Consider the following 27075-nt stretch of genomic DNA (forward strand, 5'->3'; position numbering starts at 1 on the left):
GTATTTAGTGGCATAGAGTAACAATAAAGACCACACCTAAAAAAAAGAAAAGAAAACTAAGCAAACTAGTCGAACTACTTACTCGGACTCTTAAAAAAAAAAACGCCGAAGGCTAGGGACGTCTCACCATCAACATGTTTGTCATCTTTGTTCGGATCGCTTCTGAACAATATACTTCCATTGTGTTTGCTGCGGTGTTTGTGTGCTGTGTTTGTGGAATGTTTCTTTTGTTATTTTTCTAGAATTAGAGGGCCAGCCGGCCAGGGCTTTCATTGAAAGGAACCTCCCCAAAGAATGTCTCTTTCAGTGTAAAAAAAAAAAAAAAAAAAAAAAAACTGCCCTTGAGAATTAAAGTACTTGGTTAATGCTTATGACCCTATGCTTATGCCAACAAATAATTATGACTTTGGGAGATGTAAAATGTAAAAATGTGTGCGTAGCATGGAGAGAAGAAGGACCTCCAATCTCCCCTCCCCTCCTCCTCCGCCTAACTCCTTGGATACAGCATATCTTCGTGCCGTGTGTCCCTTTTTAAAAACGCATCGACTCAAAATTGATAGCAAACTCCGAGAACAGGTCGCCCACGGGCGCGATCTCGGGCAAGGTCACGGCCTTGTCGTCCGACGGCACAGCCTCACTCGCCTCATCCACCATCATCCCCATCTCTTCACAGTCCTTTGCAACATATGCCGGTGGGGGCGGCATCACGGGCGAGTTCCCCAGATGGACCCACGGCGTGGACACGGACACGGGCGTGGAAGAGCTGATCTCGGATGACGTCGAGGATGACGACACCGTCTCGGAAGACGCGATGGACGAAGTTGATTCCTGACGCTGCATAGTCCTTGCACGCCTCTGAACGTCACTGTGGGTCTGGCTATGACCAGCGAGCGTCGCCGTCGGGTGGTTCTGCAGACTGTGCCATGACGGATGAGACGCCGGCGTGGGAGACTCTTGGCCGTCTTGGTGATGGTAGCCGTCCGCGAACTCCGATGGAGATCCGCAGACAGGAGAACCAAAGGATCGGAAGTACTGGTGCTGGAATTGGGCTTTGAGAATGTGGGGCGGGGAAGACTGGTGCGCTTCTAGAAAGGAGTCGCTGCCGATCGAGCCCACAGACGTGTGCATCGATCCGTCCGAGGATCGATGGGCGTGGTTCGTCTGGTAGTGGTGAGGGACTAATCCGGAAGAAGGTGCGGAGGTTGAGGAAGAGTTCAGCAGAACAGAGGATGCGGCGCGCATGGAGCTGACAGCCGTTGCAGATGGCAGATGGTGCTTGAGTTGCTGCTTGTGGTGCATGCGGCGCCGCCATCGGTATCCCTAGAAGGATGTGAAGAGGTAATGGAGCTTTTTTCTTTAGCAAGAATTACTTCAGAAACGATACCTTTGAATCTCAATAAAGAGGGATACATACCGTATATTGAGCTCCTAGAACCGCGAACGCGACCCCAGGCACGACCGCAGCCCAAACTAAGAGAGCTGGCATCATCAAGATCCAAACTACAGCGCCGATCGCCATCGCGCCAAAGGACCCAAATATCCAGTAATGCATTCGATGTTCCTTCATATCCTGCCAGTATCCCGGGAATTGCCCCTGCTTGTCCGCAGCAGATGCCCCTGTCCACTTCAAATTTGCGTGTTGTGCACTCCTGGTTTGAGGGTCGGCGCCTATACCACTATCAGTAGATCTCAGCGACCCACAACCATCCTCCGAGATCTTGTAGCTATAGAGCGTGTCGACCTCGCTCTTCTCCAGTAGCCGAGAGGTGTGAGGCGTGAAGATAGCTGTGGGCGTACTCGCAGCCAGCGGACTCCCTATCTCACCACCACTGCTACCATAGAAGATCGAAATCGGTTTTGGAGACACGGTCCTGGCGAGTTTGGGCCGCGTTACCGCCGCCATGGTCATCGTCATGGCCGAAGGCCACTGCAACGCGCCTGCAGATGCCGAACCCGTCGCTGGAAGAGAGTGCCGCTTCAGCTCTCTGGCCGTTCTGACAACCGCTGGATTTGAGATCGAGGCTGCTGTTGAGGCTGAGAAGAACGGTAAGGAGTTACGCTTTCTCGCTGCGAGCGACGCTGGGGTGATCATGGGATCAGAAAGCGAGGGCTTATTGTCTAGAGTAAAGGCACAGACTCCGTGGTCTGAATGGAAGTAAGGGGGTGGTGGAGGCGAGACTAGGCTATCTCTGCGGGAAGGGGGGTATTGGAATGCCGTCTTTTTGTCCTCGATCATCGACAGCGCCATCGTTGTCGAAGGCTTCATGCCGCAGATGCTGCGGGCACGGTCCACATTCTGGCTCCCGGCAGTGTAATGGGCATACTTGCTGATATACGTCTGCTGGGGCTCGGGCGAGAGCTGCTGTGCTTGCTGTGTGAAGGGGTGGTTTAGGTACAATTGGTAAGTCGATTCGCCTTTGGGCTTGAAGGTCGAGGACCCGTATTCGCTCAGCCTTTTCCGTTCATCCTTGATAGGATGGTGGGGTGACATGGGCAGTGGGATTTGCGTTTTGAAAGGGTGAGGGGTCATCGTGGCCGAGATGGTCTTGTCGGAGCAAGGGGAAGCCAGGTACTGAGAACCATTTCTGGTGAACGAGAAGCTAGACTCCTCTCTGGGTCGGAAGTACCCTGGGGATTCTGGACTAGTGCTTCTTTCGTCGGGGACCTGAGGCTGCAGAGTAAGCCGTGAGATGTCGATGTGCAGGGTTGAATTGCGGGCCATAATGCTTTTATTTTGTCGCGTTGGTGCAAATGGCTGTAGTAATGGATGTCGCTAAGGATTCAGAGCCGAGAAGAGCGCACGCGTGAATTAAGAGAATGACTAGGGCTAGTTAGTTTCGACTGTGAAGAAGGAAAGCGAAAGCGGGCAAAGAAGAAAGACGAGGAGAGCCTGGAAGAAAGAAAATAAAGACGCGTGAGTTCTTTTGGAGAATCTTCAGTGAGCGGGAGCCCGGTCGGAACCTTCTGCACAGTTCGGCACAGGAAAAGATAGCGAGACAGGGACCAACGATCGCGTCTCTCGCAGCTCCGGCGACTTGAACCTCCGGCTGGATCTTTTTTTATTTACAGGAGACGGGGGGAGAGACGGAGTTCTTGTAGCCTGCAGCTGTAGGTTCGCACCATCAAGATCCCTCGCCTGTCCTCCTCTCGTTTTCTGCATCTATCTTTCTTTGTCACCGCCTGCCCTGGTTCTCCTTGCGCTCGCATGCCCCCTCTCCTAGTCCTTTCTGTCGTCTGTTATTGTTCAGAAATAATGGCCCGTCCCTCGCTGCGCGATGGATGCATACACTCATGACCACGCCATCTCTTTTTCCTTGAACACGGGTTGGTGGGGCCCCAAGCCAGTAGTCGCTCGTGCACATCCGTGGACATACTGCGTCCCTCATCCAGTGAACAATAAAGGAGTTGTCTTGCGTCAATCTCTTTTGCTAGCAAAAAAAGAGTCCAATACATCCGAGCCCAATGGGAATCCGTCTTGTCCGCACACCGTATCCCTTGGTAAACCCCTTAGAGATTCTCTCTCTTTTTTTTCCCTTTCTTTCACTCTTCTTCGTCAATGACTGCGTTCATAAGTCTTGAGTATGGAACAGAACGGCGATTGAGTTGTGCTCCGATGTAAACCAAAGTGCAAACGCTCTTCTCATATACCAGCCCTGAGTCGCATTGCTCCATCTGCGATTGTTTCTTTCTTCAGACTGGATTTGAATACAGCCAGCCCGATCTTCATTGCTGCTTATTCTCAAAGTGGCAATGATGGGAACACATCGTTGATTTGCCTAGTCCGTAGCTGGCGGGAGGGGAAGGTAATGGTTTAAGTGTCGTAACCCGCATCCAAAACCTACGGAAGCCTCATTAAACCCCTTGTCTCCGTCTTATTCTTTTACCCCTACAGCTCAACCTGACAACCCAAAACGAACAATGACGGTGGCGCTCATGATCCTCGTCTTTACGTACTTTTTTACATTATCGGGACAGAGATTGAGCAGTCGACGCCTCACGTCGCACCATAGAGAACTGTTCCTTACGGAAGGAATACCTATGATCAACAGTGCGATACAGCTGCTTGAAATGGCTTGCGCAGGGAGTTGGTAGGATCCGAATGGCGATTATGGGGGAAGTCTACTTCAAGCCTTAATGATCCAGCTTGATGCTGTAAAAAGAAAATACCCGCATCACTACCGCATGCTGTAATCGCCATCACCTATATGAATACCTTCGCCAAGGTCAGGCTTGCTAGCTGCCTACCTCTGCTCTGTCCTTCTTTGCCTCGTCCACATTCCCTATATCCTCAAACTACTGTCGGCTTGTAGTCGAGCCATTAAACTCCAATAAACGAATAGTCGTTTTTTTTTTTTTTTTTTTTTTTTATCGCGCAACAAACATGCTCCCAGCTCGATTCAGCCAGCCATTTGCGGAACAAGGACCATATTCGAGCAAAGACAAACCTAGAATCACAGAACCATCTTCTGAGAAGGCGGGATCAGAGCAGGACGGAGACCAGCCTTATGGGGTTCGCCGCCTGTTTGGTACACTGATCGTCGTCTTCTCGTGTGTCCCTACGACCATTTTCCTCGCATGGCTCATTGCTTGGGGAACGGTAATCCTGGTAAGCCAGCTTCTCTCATTATCTTCGTTCCCTCTGCTGCATAGTATGAGATGCGATAAAGGGCTCATGTAAGCCGGTTGGCTCTTTTATGTCCTCGTCTGAAAGTGCTCATTTCGAAGTCGCCGATGCAGCTCTTTTCAAGGTTGTTTGCGGGCTTGAATACGTTTTTGTTCTGTTACGCAAATGAAGGAAGCAGGTTTTATTTGTCATCCACGATTTTGGTGTTCGCCTTTGTACCCCACTTGTTTAAGCCATGCATAGACTATCAGGGGTTTGCATTGGCTACTTTCTACTGCTTCATATGCACGGCGACCGTGTTTGTGCACCATATGACACACTCGAGAGTTTTTTGTTTACAGTTTTGCAACCTTGCAGTCTTTCATCGGCCGCATGCATTCGTTTGTACTCTTTTTCACAGAGGCTTGCCTGATACAATCACTAGTACATCTGCACACTGGGGTTTGCGATCAGTATCGCGTCCATCACAGGCCTGTCCATGTTTGTGTACGGTCCCATCTTCTGTCTCTGCGTCGTCTCTGCGTTCGCGTGCGCGGTCCTCTACAACCTCGGTATATTCCTGATGCACGAGTTCTGGGCCTTCTGGAATTTGGTTCATGCGCTCAAGGATGATCTCTTTGGTTCGACCACAGGAGCCGAGGGCCCAAACGAAGGATCCTGGGGCGCTACTGATGATGTGCGGTCTCCTCCGCCCTATCTGGCTGATAGACCCCGAGATTGGGGTTCTACAAAAGTCCTACAGACCAAGCCGACTCCTGCAACGTCGGTGGCGAGCTCTCATTCTGGGAGTATGACTGGACATGGTGGCCGTAAGAGTCTTGGAGCGCCGGAACAATCACAACAGCATGTCAGGGCCGAAAGAGTTATACCTTATAAAGCCAGATAGCAACTGTTTAGCAGGACCCACGCGTTTCGCGAGCGAAGGTCATTATCAAGTCCATACTTCGTAGCGCGTCCACCAAAATGGAATTGAAATACAATTGCAGCAGCCATCATAAATGATGTCTGAGATTCTATTAATCGTCTCGAATACTCAGCTATTGACAGCGTCGTGATTTTAGAATAACATGCTCTTTGATAGCATGTATCAAGGCATCATAGGCTGCAAGTCATGCTTCAATCCAGTGGTGCCATGGGATGGGGCGTTGAGAGCAAATGTTTTTTTTCTCTTTTTCTTTTTCAAATTCAACACGAAGGTTAATTAATTAAAAAGTGTCTAGCAAAAGAGTGAGGGTGGATTGCCACGCGGCATTCGGCATCTTGTTTGGGACCAAGGGAAGCGGAAGATGAACATGGCAATCGGGAGATGGAGGAGTTATTGCGAGCCGATTGAAGTGCAGAGGAGTATATTGCGTCAGTAATGGACTTTTGATCGATACGACAGACGATGCGGGAGCAAACAACCGAAAGCAAGGTGGAAGGGAATTGGATGCGGCATAATACAATAGCAAATGAGCTGTTGTTGGTGTTGTGCAACCGAGAATCTGTTGTGGCACAGAACAGAATGTGGGATGCGCCGGACGAATGTTGCACATGGATCGGGGTAGACATCAGGATATGTTTATTCCGCTCCAGAAGGATGGAGTCTAGGCGATCAATTAAGGAATGGGCAGATAGACACTCGTTCACGCCAGAGGAGCCAATGTTCTACCTCTGCCTTGAGCTTTACTTCGCAAATGCACACATGTAGAGAACGAGGACGGGGGCGGGGACGATGGAAAAAAAAGAGAGGGAAGGAAAAGAGAGGATGAGCAAATTGCTCAGAAGACAGAAAGCGAAAGAGAGAAAAGAGAGCACTCTCGTCCAGTTGCTGTCATGGCATCAAGAGTTCATTAAATTACTTGAGGTATTCTTCAGGAACCAATACAGTCCGATGGGCTAGAGTAATGAAGCGTGAAGTATGAACAAACGTACGAAGACAAGTACCCCCATGGCCCATGGCTCACCTTATCCGCTCTTCCAAAAGGTCAAGGTGTGTTTGGTTGAGTGTGAATGTGTATGTAGTCTATGTGGATGTCGATGTCGATGCAAATGTGGATGTGGATGTGTGGATATCTCTCTCACTCTCGTTTTCGTTCACTCTCCTTCGTGTTGCAACCATTCCTCCAATCACTGCAATCCGCAATCATCTCTCCTCATCACACCTTGTCTCCCCCTCCCTCTCACCCTCTCTCACCCTCTTTCGCCTCCATCAACATCAACATCCGCATCCCACTTCATCTCATCCACAATCCCATCTCTCTCATACACGCACACTGCCCACCTCGAATATCACACCTTTCCCCACTCCAACGTAAGGCGTCCTAAACAAGCCAGACCACCCCGCACCCACTCGCCCATCCCCCCTTTTTTTTATATATCCTACTTCCATAAATCCATTTGGACTATGACCAATACGCACTGCCACTCTTCATCCAACGTGCTGTTTCATCTTCTACAACCACTCAGCACTCAGGAAGATCATTGCCGTTTCTTCTTATCGTCCTACACATTGACCCTCCCACATACCTACCTTCGTCTTTTGCCTGATCTTGACCTGTGACAGTACGCAAAAGGGCGACGGGACATGCTGATTGGGCATGTCAATCAAAGAGGGGGCACACGCCTGTAACGATCTTAAGCCATGGCCACCCCTCGTCCCTAAATACCACCCGCAGCTTACTCGTTTTGCGAGGCACCAACTCAAGCCCGATCTAACCAAACAACCTTTCTCTGCCTTGTCTCATCGGACGCGATAGTCTTTTTCGCAATCGTCGCCCTCTCTTACCTAGTCCATTTGATTGCTGAGATCGATCGAGGTAAAGAAAGTTAACCTATACCCCACTGCAGATGCGTCGTATGCAACAACAGCTTCATCCTTTTCCACCTGGTTTATTCTCCACGGCGCGTGGGTTTGGTTTTGTCAACAGTGTGCGATCATGATATCGTCTCTGTTATCCTGAGGGTGTCTCAAAAAAGGACAGACGGGTTCTTGTTGGCCTTGGACATCAGCTCTCTTATAGATTTCAGTCCAGGCCGTTGTGATTTGCGCGCTGTGCCATCACTATAATAGATTCCACCCATGGGCATTCGAAGGACCTGAAGAAAATATGAGCGAGGGGAGAGAATGAGTTTGCCACCAACCGGCTTTGTTTAGGCCCAACTGCCCCATTCCAGTCATACGGAGTGCAGGATAGAGAAGTTCCAGCGCACCCCTTGCTCTCAACATTTGGCTGCAGTGGGCCTTGTTCCCTTTTCTCGCATGTCCTTTGCCTTGGCGTCTTTCTTTGCTGCCTCCTGGGTCACTTCCTGGGATACATTTCTAAAGTGTGAAAGAGGGGGTGAACTCTGTTCGCGGTCGAAGCAGACGCGACTTGTAACTAGGGTGCAAGGGCCACTCCCACCCCAAGCTACGCGTACATACCTTACTCTGCGCAAATGTCCTGTTCCATTTTTTCTTTTTTTAAATCCCATGATGCACTCACAACTCAATGCATGTTCCTTATGCCGCTGATGCTCATCATGTGTATAAATGTTAACGGTCGTGTCTCCTGACCCCTTCTGGCCCATCTGGTTATCAACGTGCCTCCTTGGATCAACTTTGTTGCTTTTCTTTCATGTCTCTGTTATTGTCGTCGCGCTTGAACATGCCTTGTTGCTAGTTTATCCTTGTCCATCTACCTTGCCGGGGGGTTTTTTTGTTGTTGTTTTTTTTTTGTATTTGTTTTTTTTTTCTTGCTTCTGCATCCATGGTCACCCACCTCCCCCTGGATTCTCTGCGCGCATAAATATCGATTCCAACGCTCTCTTATTCATTTATGCATGGGGCACCGAAGCAGGCCACTAACGATATTTTAGTGCGCGACAAGCGATGGTTGATGATTGATGGTCAAAGAAAAAAAAAAGAAAAAGAAAAAAGATGGGAGGGAGAGTGTCAAATGAATAGAGTTAATTGCTTCGTTCAAGAAGACAACTACGACCGTGGAGTACTATCTCCCTAATGAGGAAGAGCGCCCTCTGGTTCGTTCTGGTTTTGCTGTTCGTTTGTTTGCTTCTCCTTTGCCCCCTTTTTGCTGTTAGTGGTTGCCGCCTTGTTGGGGTATTAGTATTTTTATTCGTTTAGCTGGCAGCTGTCGTTCCACTCAGCAGCTCCATTATTCTGTCTAGCAGAAGAAGGGCCGGAAAAAGAAAAAAAGATAGACAGATCTTTAGAACCTTTTTAAATGGTTATGGTGGTCTGGGCATGCACGGTCCGGACTTGCTCTATTTATTTTGACGTTCTCGACCCCGTTTCCTGGTTGCTTTTACTCTTCACAACTGCATCTGTCTCCCTTCTTGTTTGCAGAGCATTGCTTTTTCTTTTGGGCCCTGTACCCTCTTAATTTCTCCACATCATCCATCTTCATTGCACGCCTCCTCCCTGTTCGCAATTCCCCATTAACATTCACACCCATATTCTGTCCCCTGACACCACATTCTCTAGCCTCGGAAGATCAACAACTACCCCATCTCCACATCTACGCCACTTTCCCGCCCTACAAGTAGTTCCAAGACCTCTGTCGACCAAGGTACGCACCACCTGCAATGCAATGCCTACCTGCCACTTCCCGCTCTCGCATTCGCATAAGATCGCCTCCTTGCTAGCCCCTTCACGAGCGCTTTTGCTCAGTTTCCCTTTATCTCCTTTGAGACCCCATCGGCTCTTCTGTCCTATCAGCATTGGACGCGCTGAAGACTTCATACCAATAGTTCTCAAGAGATTTTTAGTCCCCACACATTTTTTTTTCTACTTGTCTTTCAACCTTTTTCTGCTGCAATGTATCCAAGCAATTGATCTGAGGGGACCTTTAAGGGTATCCGGAAGCTTTTCTTTTCTTTTCTTTCTATCTCTTTCTTTCGCTTTTTCTCAGCGTATCTACCGCTGATCACTTGGCTATCATTCTTATATCCCACAAGTAAGGTCACTTTACTTGGATCCGTCCCTTCCTCCGCTTGTTATGAAACATCATATTCAGCATGTTTGGACTTCAGCACAGCCAGTGTGGTTAATATCGCGAATGTCTCGGCATTGCTGTGCTGTCTCTTTCTTTGCTTCTTCAACCGTTCCGGGGGAACCGGGGGCTGAAGAGTACAGTTTCGATTCCCAAAGGGATGGGGGGTAGCAATTGGTTAATCTGAAACGCGACCCTTCTTTACCCCATTGCTTTTTGTGCCGTCGCACAGCGCTCTATGCACATTTCATCATACACTCGCCGCGCACCCACGTCGTTCAATTGCTTGTTCTTTGGCTCCCTTGCTTTTGCTCTCGGCCTTTGTTGCACCAATTAGTCGGTTAATCAAACCAAAACTTGGCTTAATATTTTTCAATTAACCGATGCACGCCCACTAACCCCTACTTCTCCTCTCCGGTATACATCTTTCACATCAAATAGATATCCCATCTCTGTGCTGTTGTCGGTCTACCTCCCTAATTTTAACTCGGTCTCCTCAGACAACACCTTGCAACCGCCCTTCTCTCTCTTCCCTCTCCATCTCTCTATACAACTAACCGGTCATGGGCTGCTGTATGAGTCAAGACGACAAGGAGAGTCGTAGCCGCAATGAGGCCATTGAAAGCCAGCTCCGAAAAGACCGCATGCAGATGCGCAATGAAGTCAAGATGCTGCTGCTCGGTAAGGCGAAGCATTAGGGTTCTCTCAGCTCGTTTTTCGGTTAAACATTCATTTTTCATCAACTCTAATCTCTTTGATACTCTTGTGAAAATTCGGTAACCATCAACCTAGGCGCCGGAGAGTCTGGAAAGTCAACCATCCTAAAGCAGATGAAGCTGATTCACGACGGTGGCTACTCGAAAGAGGAGCGTGAGGCATTCAAAGAGATCATCTTTTCGAATACAGTGCAGAGGTAATTGGAGGACACAAGATCTTAGGGGGGATAGGGGGATGGGGAGGTTCGACTGGTGGTCCGTGCAAATCTTGTACCACTAGTTCGTGTGTATGTGTATGTGTATGTGTATGTGTATGTGTATTTGTGTGTATGTGTATGTGTATGTGTATTTGTGTGTATGTGTATGTGTATGTGTATGTGTATGTGTATGTGTGTGTATGTGTGTGTGTATGTATGTGTAGTGTGTGCAGGGGGACGAAGTACAACCCTGTTACAAAGGAGCGCACTGAACCGATCTAACTTTCATCCCCGTTACGTTTTTTCAATCCACTTTTTTCTTTAGTATGCGCGTTATCCTCGAGGCCATGGATAACATGGAGCTGCCGCTGTACCATCCTGCCAACCGCAACTATGCTATCATCATCATGAGTCTGCCTGGTCAGATCGAAGGCGAGCATATGCCACATGAGGTCGCACTCGCGGTCCAGAACCTGTGGCTCGATCCCAACGTACAACAGGCGTTCCAACGCAGTCGCGAATACCAGCTGAACGATTCTGCAAAATAGTACGTGTAAAAAGTGTCCTGCGTCTCGGTCGGTAAAAATGCTTGGATACAACGTCTCATTAACCATGTAAATTCGTTATTCTTTCATTTTCATTTTCTTTTTATGTATTCTAGCTACTTTGATTCGATCGATCGGATTGCCAAGCCCAACTATGTCCCCACAGATCAGGACGTGCTTCGGTCACGCGTCAAGACGACGGGTATTACCGAGACAACCTTCTTGATCGCCGACTTGACCTACCGGATGTTCGATGTCGGTGGACAACGATCGGAGCGTAAGAAGTGGATCCACTGCTTCGAGAACGTGACGGCGATCGTGTTCTTGGTGGCGATCTCGGAATACGACCAGCTGTTGCTCGAGGACGAGAACGTGAACCGGATGCAGGAGGCCCTGGCGCTGTTCGACTCGATCTGCAACTCGCGCTGGTTCGTAAAAACGTCGATTATCCTGTTCCTGAACAAGATCGATCGCTTCAGGGAGAAGTTGCCGATTTCCCCGATGTGCAAGTACTTCCCGGATTTCGAGGGTGGAGATGACTATGACCAGGCAGCACAGTATATCCTCAACCGGTTCGTGAGCCTGAACTTGTCCGAGACCAAGCAGATCTATACCCATTTCACATGTGCGACCGATACCAGTCAAATCAAGTTCGTTATGGCGGCTGTTAGCGATATCATTATCCAGACCAACCTGCGGGATTGTGGGTTGTTGTAAAAACACAGAGAAAAAAATACAAACTCCCTCAGCAACAACAACAGACAATCTCCCAAAAAAAAAAAAAAAAAAAAAAAACCACATCGTAGCACGGTTCATGTTCCCCTTTCTAGTCTTGTCAACTAATACATATACATACACTCATACATCCATACATCTATACGTCGTAAATCTGTATCTGTACTTTTTCTTTCGTGCCAGCCTTTGTCTTTTTTTGTTTTTTTTTTTTTTGGTTCCTGTTCATATCGTCTTATGGAACGGATAATTACTAAAAAGAAGAAAAAATAATCAAGTTCAGACAAACTCGTGCAAAACGCGAAGAGTCCACCAGAACAGCGAGGCAGAGGATCAATAGTTTTGTCCGCACTGAATAACACTGAATAAGCAGCCCCACCAAGATAAAAAGGAAAAAAAAAAAAACACTCGGGTTCAGATGAGCAACAGCCTCGAATGTCGCGCACAGCACATTCATTCCGCTCCCCTCCCTTCGTTGTCCGAACCTTTCAACAGTTCACAGTAAGAAGAGGTCGCTTTTTTGCTATGATTCGTTATAGCATCGCGTCTATATTCTTTTCTTTTTATAGCTTTATATGCTGTTACTTTTCTTTTTTCTTTACTATAATTCCTCATACTCAGTCCATCCAGCCCTACGCCCTACGAACGCAGTCTACCATAGCCCGTGGCCCAATACAACGCCCCTTCGTTCACATTCCCAAGTTCTTGCGATTCAAATGTGCCAGCTTGGAGCCCTCCTTCCTCCTCCGCTTTCCTTCGAGGTACAGCATCGACTCTGCATATGTCCTCGGCCAGACCTTGGGCGTCAAATGTCCCTGCCCCTGTTGAGGGTCCGAGAACGTGAACCAGAAGGTGTTCGTTGTGTCCCTGGTTCCCTTGCGCACATCCAACACATCGGCCTTGACCATCACCTGGAACGAATGGTGCTCCCCGCCCTCGGAGTAGACGATCTGTGAGTCGAGCGCGAGGAACGTTCCAATGTTGACGGGTTTCCGGAACGAGATCTCGTCTAGGGCCAAGAACGTGGGGCGGTTTTTGATGAACACAGATGCGTTACAGAACGCGAGCTCGTATGCGAGTCGCATCAGATATCCACCAAAGATCTAAAGGAAAAAAAAAAAAATCAATGTGTATTTCAACGGCGAAGAGCAAGAATGCAGGAATACGTAAAGATCAGTACTTGGTGCCACAGCGCGGCAACATCATCAGTATCAGAGAGAAAGAGAGAGTGAGATTTTTACCTTATTGTGGATGTTGCGGTCCTGGGGCTGCATGATCTGGATGGCGCTCATCTTCGTGTCTGCCATCCACTCGTCCGTGTCGGGCTTCTTTTCCTTGACATAAGGGTCATCGTACTTGGAGTACTCGAGGTACAGATCGTGGATCAGAAAACGCTCCTCCTCCGTGGGTGGACGCTTCGTGAGGGCCTGCTCAGAAGCGAGTCGCTTCCTGGCCTTGTGGTCCTCACCCATCTGGAAAAGCTTCTTTTCGGGTTCGTTCTGCAGGAGCATCGGGTTGACCTGCGCAGCCTTTCCTGAGAGCGCGTCTCTGGCGACCATGGTGAACCGTGCGACCAAGATCGTGTCGCCGTGTTGCTCAGGGTCCTTTGTCGATATCTCTTCCATCTTCATGAAGACTACATGGAAAAGACGAACAGGGTATTTAAAAAAGCTGTAAGCATTCAAAGCTATCATGTTTCTGTCCTTGAGCCGTCCTGCTTCATGGGTCACAAAACAAGAAGAAGGTGGGCCGTCGTACCTTCCATAGAGCTGTATCCGACGTAGGTGACATGTCCTGAGAGACGCAGGTCGCTGATGCTCAACGGCTTCAGGAAATCAATCCTGTCCACCGATGCTGTGACGATCGTCAGAGGGGCGCTATCCGGATTTCCATCATCGCAGTGCTTGTACGAAATGGCACCCGCCAACGCATCCAAGTCCTCCATGATCTTTCCATGTCTACAAAATGTTTGCCATAAGATAGATCAGTAACTTTTTCAACGGACTTCCACTTCGCCCCTCTCCCTTTTCTCATAATAACTACAACAATCAGATTCTGCATTTACCTAACAGTTCCTCCAAAATTGATGTACTCCTCCAGAAGAGCCTTGTCCTTCCCAAACGGCAGAATGATCTCCGTATACGAGTCCTGCATCTTCTTCAGGACCAGATCTCTCTTCTGATACTTCTTATCATTGGCCTTTGACTGCGATGAGGAGGATGTCGAGGTTGGCGATCCATGATCCTGAGCGAGCTTGTCGATCCAGGAAGTAATGGGTCTCACAGTAAAGATCTTGTTCCCAGCTGAGGCCGCGGACGTTGTCGATCCTGCAGGGCACATATCCGGGTGTTCTGTTCCGGGGCCTTTGTGCAAAAAAAAAAAAAAAAAAAAAAAAAAAAAATGAAGGCCAAACGTGAGTGTAAAGTTATCAGGGTCTGGAGCGGGAGCCGCTCAGCTTCCTTTTTTGGAGGAAGGCGAGAACATGAACGCGGACATGAACACGAACACGATACAAATTGAATATGAAAGAGCAAAACGAGCACGGAAAAAGTTTTTTTTTTTTTCTTGCACTCCATTGGCAATCGAGCCTCAACGCCCAGTCTCACACAATAAAAGAACGAACTACCATAATACAGCGCCTCGATGCCTTCTCTGATCGAAACTCAGATGCAGGAGGGGAAAATGAAAGAGACTCATACCTTGGGTCGTAATGACAGTAGGCGTCGATCCATCATGAAGAGATGCACCGAGATGATCCAATAGTTCTTTGTCCTTCTTTTCAGCGATCGGGGCTACATATTTGCCTTGGTTGCTTGAAACTGCGTAGTAAAGCGGTTTCTCAGTGTTGAGACATCTCTTGGATCCTACCGAGACCGCGGTTGATCTGGCAAAGGGTACAGTTACACGCGAGATTCCTGAAGAAGAAGGGGCCCGGTGGAGCGAGCGAGAGATCGTAGCAAAGCGCTGCATTTTGGGGGAGGGGAAGAGATGAGATATATGAAAAGAAATGCAGGCGATCGGAGATGTTGTACAAGGAGTGTGCAGAAAGTACAGGACGGAGGTTTTTTTTCCTTTCTAGAGGGCAAGCGTGGGAAATATTTGGGGTGATGTCTCGATGTCTCGATGTCTCGGGGCGAAAGAAGTGATCAGGAATGAGACGAGTCCAAAGTGAATGCAGGAATGAATGAGAAAGTCGAAGAAGCGAGAGGGGAGCGCGAAGAGAGAGAAAAATATGTATACACATATAATAATAGGCCGCTTTATTTCTGTGAGACATGGCAGGATAATGACGAAAGTGACTTGCTGATCCAATTTGGCAGGCCTGCAGCTACACCACATGGTATCAATCACGGCAGGGCGGCAGAAGGAAGGAAGGATCTATGGCGAAGAACAATATATATCGTCATGCATCCTAGAGCGAAGGCACCGGAGTCAATGAACTCGCGTGCTGCTGACCAGTTTACTCTGCTGTGCCTCCTCATCGTTCCACCCAATTGAGAGCGAAGTATTACTCTTGAGGAGCTCCAACACATTTCGCTGTCGATAACCATCCGTATCATCGCTCTCATGGTACAGGCCGGAAATGCCAAGCAGCTGGTATTGAGCCTTAAAGGTCCCCACGTGCAGCTTCAGTCGAAATGCCTTGAGTAAATACTGGGCATCAAGAAGACCTCGCTCAGCCGTTACCTTGGAGCCGAGTGAAGGTGACACCGTCTTTGAGACAGATTCTTCCCGTAGAGTTGGTATGGACCTGTGAAGCCAGCGACCAGGATCGAACACCAGGAGATCCAGCTCCCCTGTCGTCAAAACCTCGATGCCAATGATCGTACGCGAGTGGCCCTGGTGCTGAATGTAGAGGGGTGGTTTGGCAGTCTGGATGACCCTCTGATCCGAGTCTTGTTGTAGGTGGCTTGAGAACGACATCAGTTCTGGTGCAGTAAGGGGCGACCATGGTGGTGTCCGAAAGTAGTTGTAGACTGCTGAGAGCATTGCCGGATGGGTACCATTGGGGCCGGTGGGCATGTGGAAATCGAGTATGCTGCAGCGGATCCCAAGCGAGCACAAAATTGACCACGCCTCTGTGGTCCCGATCCACTTCCTGGTTCCCCTAACCTTGTGATTCAGCTGCCGTGCACCAGAGAGGTCATAACCCTTCTCCCATGCAAACTCGAGCTGTTGCTGGAGCTCAGGAATGGTGGGAATAGAGCTGGATATTTGTCTGTCGGTATCATCCCCGATTGTGTCATGGATGGCGTCCTGGTGAGCAGATGCTTGCTGGACAACGTAGGACAGCATCATTTGAATATTCCGATATCCGCATCCCCATCCTCGGTCTGATTTATCGCTTTGGCAAAAGGCCACAGACGGGTCTGCAAGATATGCCTGCCTGGTGATGCCCTGCGCTTTTGAAATATCTAGTAGCATTTTCGCCTTCGCAATCAATCCTGGGACCCCAACGTCATTGGGTGAGTTAGCAGAAAGAAAAGTGAGTTGCGAAGGCGAAGGCGATGGAGTTCCTATCCTTAATGATCCACTGCCAGTATCTGTCCTTTTAACAAATCCATCCATGGTTGTTTGACCACCTTCTTTTGTTTTCTGTACTGGACTCGTGCGCAGGATTGCTGCCTCTGAAGAAGCAGTTCTCGGCTGCTTTTTGGGTGCGCCTCTAGGATATGACTCTGAAATGTGTGGAAAGTGGCTCCTTGCTCGCTTTCCAGTGGTGTCGTGCCGCGCATGCATATGGCCCTGCGGGGATATTGCGATTCAAAATGTCAGTTGCTTGCGATTTCATCGGCCTCATTCCTATGGTTTTGTAAGAGAGTATGGTCAGGGAGTCATCGCTACCTTGGTAGTGGAACTCTCTATCCAGCCAGCACCCTGAATTCGCTCCGCAAGATGTCTATCCATGTGTCCTGCCATGGCTTCGATGCTGACTATATGGATGGGGCGTGGGTAACACAAGTTATATTATGAACGAGATCAATGGTGGGAGCACTATTGTCATCATTTTTATTCATTAGACCCAACATATCGTGATCAAGCATTCGCTGAACATCACTAAGTGCTTACCCATCATACCGCAGCCTGGGGCATCGCACTCAATTGCGAATTGACTGAATAAGGACGAGCCCGTGATCTCAGCATCAGCCTTCCCGTTGGCAGGTTTGCCTACCTCCTCGCTTGCCCTTTGCGCTGGCTGGATCTCGTCTGCAAAGTGACTCTGAACATGGCTTTCGAATGCGATAATATCTCCGTAGAACGACTCATGGCACATGGGACAGGAATGGGATTCGCTTCTGTTGCTTGTGCTGGCTGCGGTGTCTTTTCCACTCGATTCCGCCATTGACTATGGTCCGGCCCCGTTTTGCATGGAGCAGTGTGGAGGATGGGCGAATAAAAACTAGATATTATTTTTGGTGGCGACCCTTTCATTGGCCAGTCGCGATAATTCAGGATGAAAGTGGCGCAAAATTGGCCAGAAATCTAGACTACTACAGATCTGATACAAAATGCGAGCGCAATCCTCACGTGATAACTTGTTTGTTCACACGCACATGGTTGAATGAAAAGTGGGAGTCCGGCGAGGAGGAGAGCAGACAGCCGCTTGGTGGACCATCTCCAGGGAAAAGTGGTTTTGAACGAGATGGAGAGAGGAAGGAGGATAAAATTCATATCGGCCCGTGATCTTGACTAAGAGAGGACCCATCGGACCCGACAGGTTGCGTAGCGGTTTTGGGACCCGGCTCAAGTATTAGAAACCATGCGACTCAGAATGTGCATCATAGGTATTTGGTTCCTTATTTTACATTAGTTTAGTGGGGGCTTTTTGTTAGCTATCTTTTGATAACTTTCGGCCGGCTGACAGTCCAAGCCGAGGCTTGGACAATGCAGCCTGTGGCACGCCTGCACGCCTGGGGGGATCTGGCGTCAATAAAAAAAAAAAAAAAAAAAAAAAAAAGAATGAAAAGTGGGAGTCAACACACCGACGCCTCAGGGACGACTGGCAACGGGTCGACTGATGCCTGGACCACGGGACTGCCAGCGCGGTTGCTACTCATGGGCGCATCTTCATCCATGGCATCCGACCCTGACGCGTAGAAAACGTCGTCGTGGGCCTTGCGTGCACGTTGCAACGGCTCCTTGTTCTCTGATGGTCGGGCAGCAGTGTCGGCAGACGAGGGGTCGCTGTTGCTGTTGGGTTGGACGGTCGCGGGTCGGGCGGGGCGCTGGGCCGCGGCACGCGGCTCGGTTGACTTGAGCACCATCCTCCTACTATTGCCATTGTTGGTGATGGTAGTGGTGCTGGAGGTAGTGCGCTGGATGTTGGTGGATGTTAGCCCCGAACCCATAACGGTCATCTCAGCACGCATGGCAGGCTTTTTTGTCGCACGACTTTGGCTCTGGCTGGTCGTTCTGCGCTTGATGGCTGCTGGTGTTGGGGCAGTAGCGACCCAGGATGAGGAAGATCCTGCGGCATCATCGTCGTTGTACTCCATGACCCTCGTCCTCGTCAGGGCTCGATCCATAGGTGATGATGGTTCAGCAGTTGCGGCCTTCTTGCGGCGTCCGCCTTCCTTTGAGGTAGCCTTGCGCTTTCCGCTACCAGTTGTGCTCCTGCCGTTGCTATTGTTACCGTTGTTGCCGGGTGCCGCGCCCATAGTGCCTCCATTGGTATTACCGCCACCGCCACCGCCACTGTCGCTGGGGCTACTGCCGCCATTGTTGCCACTCGATACGCTTGTTTGCTCTTCCCACGGATAGGTGCCATCAGCGCGCACTGGTTGGAGGTATCGCGGCCGGCCGTTCCCATTGAGGTAGCTGCGGACAATATGGCACATGTTGGCAGCAGCCATGGCGTCCCGATGGTAGCGTCTTCGGCAATGGCGACAATGGAGACGACGAACGGTGATCCGTCCGATAAAGTTCTCACACCTCGGGCATTTCTGTGAGGTATAAAATTCGTTGACGCCGATGGAGATGTAGCCGAGGGAACGGGCCTAAAGAAAGAAGAGATTGTTTGTACTGTAAGTATGTTGAAATCACTTTTGAGGCTGCCCTCAAACATCCAAACAATAAAGAACTCACCATTTGAATGAAATATTTGCTAAAAGTACTATCCAGAGAAGCAAGACCTGCCTTTGTCTGGAACTTGGAGAGTCCGACGGCGATGACAACGTGGTTGTCGTCAGCTTTCTTAGCGCCAATCGATCCACCAACAGCTTTGAGCAGCGCATTGGCAACCTTGGCGTACTCCTCCTGCTTGGCCCGTCGGGCGTCCCATGTGTGCTTTTTGAACTGGTAGTTGTTGCCGTTGTAAAAGTTGTTGAGCGCCTCATAGTGCTTCTCGCGATGCTTGATGTGGCTCGACACGCTCGCCTCAGCACCTTTGAGTGACGGTAAGGTGGACTTTATCTGCTTAATCGTACGCGGCTGGGCTGGCGACGCATCGTCATGTGTGTCTTCCGTTGAGCCATCCAACGGTCTGTGCTTCTGTGCATCCATCCATCGCCTCAACTTAAAGATGGGTTGCATGACTGCCTTGGTCTTGACAGCTTGGTTGTGAAAGGCCTCGGGATTCTGCACGCCGTTGGGTCCCGGCTCCGGTTCGAGCAGCAATAAGGATGCACCAACAACGCACGCCTGTCCAAGATCAAGTCCCAGGACCTTCAGTTTGTTACCCGGGCAGCCAAAGCTGCGCACGATACCCTCGGGCGATCGGACGATGTTGCGGATCTCCGATAGGTAGTAGTCCACGCCGCCAACGGTGCTCTGCAGCCGAGGCGGGAGCTTGGCCACGCGGTAGCGTCGGTGCCGCACTGATTGCAGCTCACGCAGCTTGAATGCCAGCAGCTGGACCTTGTGTCCGTCCGTCTTGATCGAGCCACGCAACAGATAGCCTTTGATGCGGTAGGAAGCAGAGTCAAAGGCCTCGTCTCGCAGGCTGTTGACATGGTCGAGAATCGCGCGTGGTGGCCATAGCCTGGTGGCTGCGAGAAATCCTCGCTTGCCGCGTTATCTCACGCTGAGGCCCGCTGGATTGACGTCTGCGATGAAGCTCTTGATGACATGGCCCACCAGGAGGGACTGCTGCGCGTCGACAAGAGCCAGGCCGTTGGCAGGCGGATCACTGAACTGTGCCGCCGCCATCTCTTGCAGCTTGACCTTGAGCGAGGGTTGTGGCATATAGCCATATAGCATGCTGCCACCGCGTGTATTTAATTAGATCCAGCGAGTCCTATCAATTTACTTAGGCCACCGAGTAACATATAATGTTTTCGGTGGATAACTCTTGTTCTCATTGACTCCCGGTTCAAGTATACTTCGCAAGGGTCGATGCCAAAAGAAACTCATCAACTCGGGCTCCGAGAAGGTGACATAGCCGATCTCCACGGGTGACAGCGGGCAAATCTTCCAGGAGTGTTGTGTGAGGCGGCTGAGGCGAATAAAGTGCCCTGCTCTTGCTGCTTCTTTAGCTATAGTGACAACCGGAAAGGCTGTGTTAGCGCCAAAGTGAGCTCCACGAAAAAAAAAAATGGTGTTCATATCATAAATCTGAGCATGACAAGTACCTTTTGAAGCAGAGTCTTGGTGCCGTTCCGGTAATGTTTCTTGATCTCCACGTTGACTTGGCCAGCAACCGATCTCACCAAATCAGACGGCTTGTACTCCATGCCGCCGGCGGACAAGGGCGCTTGCTCCAACAAGCTAAGACTAGAGGAAATGGGTGTCCTTGTGTGTGAGAGGGGGAAGGGGGAAGGGGGGAGGAGAGAGAGGGCGAAGGTTTTTGGGGAGTCGCGAACAAGACAAAAAGCAAAAAAGGAAAAATGGCAGAGTGGTGTGCATGCCAAGGTTTATGACTGTGCCTTCCACGTTGCACAGCTTTGGGAAAAAAGACTATTCACCGGTCATTCAGTAAGTCGAGAGCATTTTGTCACACCAGTGATTGAATTCATGGGGCGCCGATACTATCGAACAAACTGATCCTTCTTGACATACTGTTTAGCCTGCTCTGCAAAAAGAGATGAGACCCTTGTTGAATAAGATCCGCTTAACGTCTAGAAAAGAGGGTGGGGATGGCCAGGATGTGCTCTGGCAACAGTTTCGGGACAGGTATCCCAACGACAGCTTGATCAAGTATTTGCAAAAAAATTGGTTCACCGTCGACGAGCTGCCTAAATCGGCAGAATATCACAGACAGGTAATATGTGCCCCATGGTACAGGATCGATCGCTCAGTCACGCACTTCAAACTGATAACATCACCCTTTCTACCTAGAATCTTCCTGACATCACCACAACCTGCTGGAAAGCTGGCACAAAACGCTCAAGAAGGTCTATTTGCGTCACGAGCGTAATGTTCGTCCAGATTTCCTGATGTGGATGCTGGCGGCTGTCATCGAGCTAGACTTCCGTATAACCTACTTCAAGGTCAAGAACAGACTTGAAGCACCCAAAATGTCCAAATTCGACAAGGCTAGGCAGGCGAAGGCTCGTGCCCTGTCCATAGATGAGGCCAAGCAAATGGTCACAAGCGAGGTGGAGCTTGGCGAGGTGAGTATTGGAACCTCGCAGGATGCAGCCGGATTTCTCATGTGAATACTTCAGCATGGATGCTGAACCTTTATTCTTCTCTCTTTACAGATCCGTGTCCGGTCTTTCAAGACTGTCGACACTCACTACATTGTCAAGATCAAGAGGGACAAGGGCTTGATTGTATCTTGCAGTTGCTTCGACTACATCAGGAACTGGATCCCTTGCAAGCATATGTACTTGGCAGAACAAGTATTTCGTCCTTACAATGTCGAGGTCCAGCAGGTTCCAGATCAATTTCCGGAGGAGCCAGATGTACCAGAGCCAGCGTCAGCGGAGCATGACAACTAAAGAGCGCTCGATCAAGAGCTCGATCAGCTTGCCGACAATGTTGAAAAAGAGCTCCAGCAACGCTTTCCCGAAGCATGGGAGATCCTAACGGCACAGAGATTCGCGGCAGAGGAGGAGGAAATGCTGAGGCGAGAACAGGAGGCAGCGAATGCAAGGGTGGAGTGCGAGGAGAGAATCCAACGCAGCCTCGAACAACCTGCCACTCATGTCAACAAGAGGCTGCGAGTGTGCAAATTGACACAACTTCAAGACTTTACTGGTGCATTGGCAGGTCTGTGCCATCATGCAAAGGAATTGCATATGCCTAGAGCAGGTCGTGCGTATCAATAAAAGTCGCTCTGGCGTCGATGTAGAGTGCCAGGGCGTGATGACAGGAATGAAGGCGAAGAGCTGGGTGGGACACATTGGCATCAGGCGCAACCCGCAATCCTCGCTGCCTCCTTTGGAATTCTGGCCAAAAAAGCGCCACTTTAATTCAGGATTTGACACGTCAGCGAGGGCGGGCCCCAACCCAACCCAATTGAGTCGTATATAATATATCAATATATCGTGGACAATATAAACGTTCCCTTTTGTTCCTTCGTTTTCTCTTTCCACAACTCATTCCATTGCACCTTCATTCATTTCACAGCTTCAACCGCCCTTGACCACCGTTCTCTTCATTCACAATGACTCGCATCTCCCTGGGTCTCGTCAGTCTCCTGGCACTGTCCTCGGCCGTGAGCATGGTCTGCGCGCACGAGGGACACGAACACGACCAGACGAAGTTCAACATGCCTGGCGACAGAAACTACAGCCCAAAGGACTCTGTCGAACTCCCCGAGTTCAAGGTAAGAGCGCGTGTCAACTGATTCTCCAATACAAGGGCTATCTGATGTGCATCTCCAACTATAACACAATCCATATTACTGACATGGCCTGTGCTCTAATTTGCACACCTAATAGCCCACAACGATCAAGGCACCCTTCCTGGAGCAGTTCGCCCAGAACTGGTCCGGCCGCTGGACTCCAAGCGAGGCCACTAAGAAGACAACCTCTGAGGGCGAAGTCTTCAGCTACGTTGGCAAATGGGCCGCCGAAGAGCCCACTGTCTACCCTGGCTTCAAGAACGACCTTGGTCTCGTTGCCAAGACTCCGGCCGCTTACCATGCCATTTCAGCTTCACTTCCCGAAGTTGTTGATAACGAAGACAACACTCTCGTCGTCCAGTAAGTTCATCGGCTGTTCTTTATATTCAAGTTACAACGATACGAACCGATATCAGTCCGCAATTGCTAATGAATCATTTAAATCGTTAACGTTCAGGTACGAAGTCAAGGCCCAGAATGGACTGGAGTGTGGCGGTGCATACATGAAGCTCCTTACAGATTCTCCTGAAGGCATCAAGTTCAAGGAGTTCTCTAGTGAGACCCCCTATACCATCATGTTTGGACCCGATAAGTGCGGAAACACGAACAAAGTCCACTTCATCTTCCGTCACAAGAACCCCATCACCGGAAAGTACGAGGAGAAGCATCTCCAGTCTGCGCCCTTGTCCAAGTTGAACCACTTCAGCAACCTTTACACCTTGATCGTCAGGTACGTTTACGTGATTGATGCGATTGACGCGGTCCAATCTATTTTACTGAACGTATGAAATGCAAATCATTCTGACCACGGTATTCTACATTTAATAGACCTGATCAGACCTTTGAGGTCAGAATCAACAATGACATTGCATCTTCAGGATCACTCTTGGAGAACTTCCAGCCTCCCGTCAACCCACCCAAGGAAATTGATGATCCCAACGACAAGAAGCCCGATAACTGGGTCGAGGAGGCCAAGATCCCTGATCCTAAGGCAACCAAGCCTGACGACTGGGATGAGGATGCTCCTGCTCGCATCCTGGATGAAAAGGCCAAGAAGCCACGTAACTGGTTGGAGGATGAGGTGCCCGAGATTCCTGACCCTGAGGCAGTTAAGCCTGAGGACTGGGATGACGAGGAGGATGGCGACTGGATCGCGCCATCAATCCCCAACCCCAAGTGCCAAGACAACGGATGCGGCAAGTGGACTCGCCCCTACATCTCCAACCCTGCTTACAAGGGCAAGTGGACCCCCCCTCTGATCGACAATCCCGACTATAAGGGCCCATGGGCACCTCGCAAGATCCCTAACCCTGGCTTTTATGAGGATCTGCACCCCTCCAACTTTGACAAGATTGGAGCTGTTGGATTTGAGATTTGGACGATGCAGAAGGATATCCTGTTCGACAATATTTACATCGGACACTCCATTGCTGATGCAGAAGCGTTGGCTGCCGAGACCTGGGAGATCAAATATGCCACGGAGAAGAAGCAGGAGGAGATCGCGAACCCCAAGCCCAAGAGCCATGGCGGAATTCCCGAGTTCAAAGAGGACCCCGTGGGCTTTGTTGTCGGCCATCTTCGTGATTTTATCGAGCTTGTGCGCGAGGATCCCATGAACGCGATCCATAGCCGCCCTGTGGTTGCAGCATCAATTGCAGCGGTTGTCGGTGTTACATTTGGATTGGCCTTGATTATGGTCGGCTTGTTGACGGCGGCACCCAAGACCTCTGCCAAGGCAGCAGCCAAGGCTAAGAAGACGGATGAGGCGACAGCCGACGACGATGAAGGCTCGAAGATTGTGAACGAGGATGATGCAGAGTTCAAGGAGGAGCCTATCATCCGCAAGCGCACGACCGTCATTGAGGATGATGAGTAAATTGATTTTTACCTCTCATCTTTTTTATTACCTTTATACTCTGTTTTCTATCTTCAGTTTTTACTTCCCCTCCCCCCCCTCCCCCATGGCATAATGCGCAGTTCTCTGTGCTATCTTATATCCGATTCAAATAAACACATCAGTTGGCCCCAAAAGCCCACTCCTTGAATAATATGAAAGATGAACAAAGAAAGGCTTCTTACGAGAATAGGAGGAAGGAATGAAACAGCTGAAACTTGTGCTGGGATAAAAGGAGAAAACAGAACATCTGCGGCAGATGTGGGCCCACTTTGCAAAATGTAAAAATGTAAGGAGAGAGAATGGCCCTTAATAGCCTTCCCTCATCGCACCCACCGCAGCTTTTTTTGAAAGCAGGCTGCTCACACATCCACATTCCATCTACATCAACACACACACACACACACACACACACACACACACGCACACCTACACAACAATAACAGCAACAACGACTGCAAAAAAAACATGGAAGCGATCGTCTCTATTTTCGGGTCCAATTCTGTGACCCTCACCTTCCCCGAGTCGTCCTCGCCCAGTCTTCTGGACCTTAAGCAACAACTCCATGACCTGTACCAGATCCCCATCGAGGACCAACGGATTCAAACCGCGGGTGGATGGCCTCTCTCGACCGGAAACGATGAGGACGATGATCAGGTCCTTTTGTTTGAGGATGAGTCCTCATTGGAGAAGGCGACACAGATGCGTCTAAAGTGTTTTGGGTTGACGATGCGGTTGGGGGGTGGTAAGGGAGGCTTTGGGAGCATGCTTCGTGCACAGGGAGGTCGGATGTCTTCACAGAAATCGACCAACACGGACGCGTGTCGGGATCTGAGCGGCAGACGTATCAAGACTGTGAACGAGGCGAAAAAGTAAGTAAAGCAAGAGTATCCCAGTGTCTTGACAAAGAAAAGAAAAAGAAAAAAAGAAAAAGAAAGAAGCATGGCATAATTGCGTGCAAAATTTGCAAGCCGACACTTGACTAACTCTGTTGGCACACATCTGTTGTCTTTTTTTTCTTTTTTTTTATTGATATGGTGCCTTATAGGATCGCGGAATATGTTCAAAAGGAGCCAGAGCGTCAGAAGGCCAAGAAGGAATCCCTGAAACGCAAGATTGAGGAGAAACTCGAGCTGGCTGAACGACCGACTAGGAAGCATCGGTTCGAGGATTCGAAATTCTTTGACGAGTCCGAGGAACAGGTCGAGGGTGTGAAGAGCGCAGTTGCGGCTGCTATCAAGGAGAGCATGAAAGCTGGAGCGACAGGAAAGGCTGTGGATACCAAGGGAAAGGGCAAGGCTAAAGAGACTGTTGTTGTTGCGGAGAAGAAGAAATCCGCAAAGTCGTTGGGCATGTGGTAAAGTTCTTGGAGCATAGATTATGCAAGGCGACAGATAATACGGAGGGGCAGAGGTTTCGTTTGCTAAAAGACTTGTGTATATCCATATCTAATACTTTTGCTTTTTTTTTTTCCGGAATAATAGGGATGATATGTCTGACTACGAGTCGACAGAGAACGAGGAGGATGACGAAGACAACGAGGACGATGATGATGACGAGGAGGAAGAAGGTGAGAACGAGGATTCGGACGAAGGAAAGGTTCCCAGTGTTGGATCATCTTCATCTTCCTCAGCATCCAAGTCTACGAAGGCATCCAAGGCCAAGGCCAAGGCCAAGTAATTGACCGGGTATAAGGAACACATTGTTGAAGCAGAATTCATTTGGAACTTGTAATACATATCACTACCGACACCAATTGTACTTTAATAAATATTGAGGCTTTCTCAGAAAGAATGCTTTTGAATATTCCTTTTTGCTGACTCTTTGCCCGCATGCGTTCGCCGCGTGTCCGCTGGGAGCAACTTTATGCTGCTATGCCATGCCGGTCTTTTGTACGCGTCTAATCCTAGAAAGAATCAATGTACTATAGTTGGATATTGAGCTGCTTTTTTTTTTTTATCTTCATGCCGCTGTACAGGAGCGTTAGTAAGATCGACCCGATGATAATCCATTGCCGGGGTTTCCTCCTGACCTGATCGATTTTCCCCGCAAATGACCAAGGGGGAAAGAGCGTTGAAGGTCTTTCGGAACGTGCAATTGGTCAAACTGGGGGACACAAAGGCCACCCCTGATTTTTTTAGGATAATGCGTAGACTAGTCACCCGCATACCTACGAATGTTGGACTTTATAATGACGATCGTGTGCTATTTGATCCTGCTTGTTCCCGTTTCTGGTCCTGGGCCAGTTCTTGTCTCAACCTTTTTTTTGGTCAGAGCCACAAACGTGGTCTTCGGGCTATGTTTTTAATGTTTGATTTCCCCGCAAAAAAAAAAACTGATGACAGCGTATCGGAACGTGCATAGCCCCCACATAAACTAGATGGGGGGGGGGGGGGAGGGGTTTTTTCCTATGCATCATAGTATGATGGAAAAAAGCATTGTTCACCAGGGGCAGCTACGCGTCTTCTTTTTTATTATTATTTTTTTTTTCGCGTTCCTCCAAAAGCAGCAATTACACAATCCAGCCCTAGTAGATAACTATCTTTCCATACCTCTAACAAACCCCTGCAAAATACAAAGACACGCCATTAGAGTCCGTTTTTCTTTTGAAGGGTTTACTTTTCACATGAACATAATTGTAAACCGTGTACTGGGATGTATGTACGAG

At 49.4% G+C, this 27075-nt stretch overlaps 9 protein-coding genes across 9 annotated transcripts; 6 read left to right on the forward strand and 3 right to left on the reverse strand.

Moving 5' to 3' along the window:
* Nucleotides 1–531: 531 nt before the first annotated feature.
* On the reverse strand, nt 532–2722 carry BC939DRAFT_503002 (uncharacterized protein; the record flags this gene model as incomplete). Its single annotated transcript, XM_051560354.1, has 2 exons — nt 532–1320; nt 1415–2722. The coding sequence occupies 2 exons, from the start codon at nt 2720–2722 to the stop codon at nt 532–534; spliced, it is 2097 nt and encodes a 698-aa protein (XP_051412382.1).
* Nucleotides 2723–4943: 2221 nt separating this feature from the next.
* Nucleotides 4944–5610, forward strand: BC939DRAFT_450889 (uncharacterized protein). Its single transcript, XM_051555584.1, has one exon. The coding sequence runs from the start codon at nt 5103–5105 to the stop codon at nt 5508–5510; it is 408 nt and encodes a 135-aa protein (XP_051412383.1). The 5' UTR covers nt 4944–5102; the 3' UTR covers nt 5511–5610.
* An 815-nt stretch (nt 5611–6425) lies between these two features.
* On the forward strand, nt 6426–7709 carry BC939DRAFT_450892 (uncharacterized protein). Its single transcript, XM_051555585.1, has 3 exons — nt 6426–6917; nt 7363–7422; nt 7534–7709. Exons 1-3 carry the CDS (start codon nt 6632–6634, stop codon nt 7671–7673), a joined length of 486 nt encoding a protein of 161 aa, XP_051412384.1. The 5' UTR covers nt 6426–6631; the 3' UTR covers nt 7674–7709.
* Nucleotides 7710–10157: 2448 nt separating this feature from the next.
* Nucleotides 10158–11769, forward strand: BC939DRAFT_484035 (guanine nucleotide binding protein, alpha subunit; the record flags this gene model as incomplete). The annotated part of the gene is made up of 4 exons (XM_051559231.1): nt 10158–10275; nt 10387–10507; nt 10833–11054; nt 11169–11769. 4 exons carry the CDS (start codon nt 10158–10160, stop codon nt 11767–11769), a joined length of 1062 nt encoding a protein of 353 aa, XP_051412385.1.
* Nucleotides 11770–12497: 728 nt separating this feature from the next.
* BC939DRAFT_388282 (HotDog domain-containing protein) lies at nt 12498–14073 on the reverse strand (the record flags this gene model as incomplete). Its single annotated transcript, XM_051551860.1, has 4 exons — nt 12498–12887; nt 13026–13420; nt 13543–13742; nt 13850–14073. Coding segments are annotated over 4 exons (1209 nt in total), but the record flags the coding sequence as incomplete, so codon positions are not given.
* A 964-nt stretch (nt 14074–15037) lies between these two features.
* BC939DRAFT_450905 (peptidase family C78-domain-containing protein) lies at nt 15038–17195 on the reverse strand. The gene is made up of 3 exons (XM_051555586.1): nt 16855–17195; nt 16630–16718; nt 15038–16530 (listed from the first exon to the last, which is right to left on the reverse strand). The coding sequence occupies exons 1-3, from the start codon at nt 17126–17128 to the stop codon at nt 15217–15219; spliced, it is 1677 nt and encodes a 558-aa protein (XP_051412387.1). The 5' UTR covers nt 17129–17195; the 3' UTR covers nt 15038–15216.
* A 3259-nt stretch (nt 17196–20454) lies between these two features.
* BC939DRAFT_492855 (uncharacterized protein) lies at nt 20455–22081 on the forward strand (the record flags this gene model as incomplete). Its single annotated transcript, XM_051559537.1, has 5 exons — nt 20455–20517; nt 20665–20697; nt 20789–20895; nt 21095–21335; nt 21426–22081. The coding sequence occupies 5 exons, from the start codon at nt 20455–20457 to the stop codon at nt 21663–21665; spliced, it is 684 nt and encodes a 227-aa protein (XP_051412388.1). The 3' UTR covers nt 21666–22081.
* Nucleotides 22082–22191: 110 nt separating this feature from the next.
* BC939DRAFT_410799 (Calreticulin family-domain-containing protein) lies at nt 22192–24569 on the forward strand. The gene is made up of 4 exons (XM_051552926.1): nt 22192–22495; nt 22611–22873; nt 22971–23243; nt 23342–24569. The coding sequence occupies exons 1-4, from the start codon at nt 22334–22336 to the stop codon at nt 24387–24389; spliced, it is 1746 nt and encodes a 581-aa protein (XP_051412389.1). The 5' UTR covers nt 22192–22333; the 3' UTR covers nt 24390–24569.
* A 203-nt stretch (nt 24570–24772) lies between these two features.
* Nucleotides 24773–26187, forward strand: BC939DRAFT_450911 (telomere stability and silencing-domain-containing protein). Its single transcript, XM_051555587.1, has 2 exons — nt 24773–25279; nt 25456–26187. Exons 1-2 carry the CDS (start codon nt 24876–24878, stop codon nt 25766–25768), a joined length of 717 nt encoding a protein of 238 aa, XP_051412390.1. The 5' UTR covers nt 24773–24875; the 3' UTR covers nt 25769–26187.
* Nucleotides 26188–27075: the final 888 nt, after the last annotated feature.

This window comes from Gamsiella multidivaricata (assembly GCF_025024155.1).
Source record: "Gamsiella multidivaricata strain RSA 2152 chromosome Unknown BC939scaffold_31, whole genome shotgun sequence".
NCBI classification, from domain to species: domain Eukaryota; kingdom Fungi; phylum Mortierellomycota; class Mortierellomycetes; order Mortierellales; family Mortierellaceae; genus Gamsiella; species Gamsiella multidivaricata.

Coding starts and splice junctions, on each gene's coding strand:
- BC939DRAFT_450905 (XM_051555586.1), bottom strand. CDS start 17,128: ATGGCGGAATCGAGTGGAAAAGACACCGCAGCCAGCACAAGCAACAGA. Junction 16,719..16,854: donor CCCAGGCTGCGGTATGATGG/GTAAGCACTTAG, acceptor CCATCCATATAG/TCAGCATCGAAGCCATGGCA. Junction 16,531..16,629: donor TAGAGAGTTCCACTACCAAG/GTAGCGATGACT, acceptor ATATCCCCGCAG/GGCCATATGCATGCGCGGCA.
- BC939DRAFT_450892 (XM_051555585.1), top strand. CDS start 6,632: ATGTGGATGTCGATGTCGATGCAAATGTGGATGTGGATGTGTGGATAT. Junction 6,918..7,362: donor ACACCTTTCCCCACTCCAAC/GTAAGGCGTCCT, acceptor CGGACGCGATAG/TCTTTTTCGCAATCGTCGCC. Junction 7,423..7,533: donor GATTGCTGAGATCGATCGAG/GTAAAGAAAGTT, acceptor TTTTGTCAACAG/TGTGCGATCATGATATCGTC.
- BC939DRAFT_450889 (XM_051555584.1), top strand. CDS start 5,103: ATGTTTGTGTACGGTCCCATCTTCTGTCTCTGCGTCGTCTCTGCGTTC.
- BC939DRAFT_410799 (XM_051552926.1), top strand. CDS start 22,334: ATGACTCGCATCTCCCTGGGTCTCGTCAGTCTCCTGGCACTGTCCTCG. Junction 22,874..22,970: donor GACAACACTCTCGTCGTCCA/GTAAGTTCATCG, acceptor GTTAACGTTCAG/GTACGAAGTCAAGGCCCAGA. Junction 23,244..23,341: donor CTTTACACCTTGATCGTCAG/GTACGTTTACGT, acceptor TACATTTAATAG/ACCTGATCAGACCTTTGAGG.
- BC939DRAFT_450911 (XM_051555587.1), top strand. CDS start 24,876: ATGGAAGCGATCGTCTCTATTTTCGGGTCCAATTCTGTGACCCTCACC. Junction 25,280..25,455: donor ACTGTGAACGAGGCGAAAAA/GTAAGTAAAGCA, acceptor GGTGCCTTATAG/GATCGCGGAATATGTTCAAA.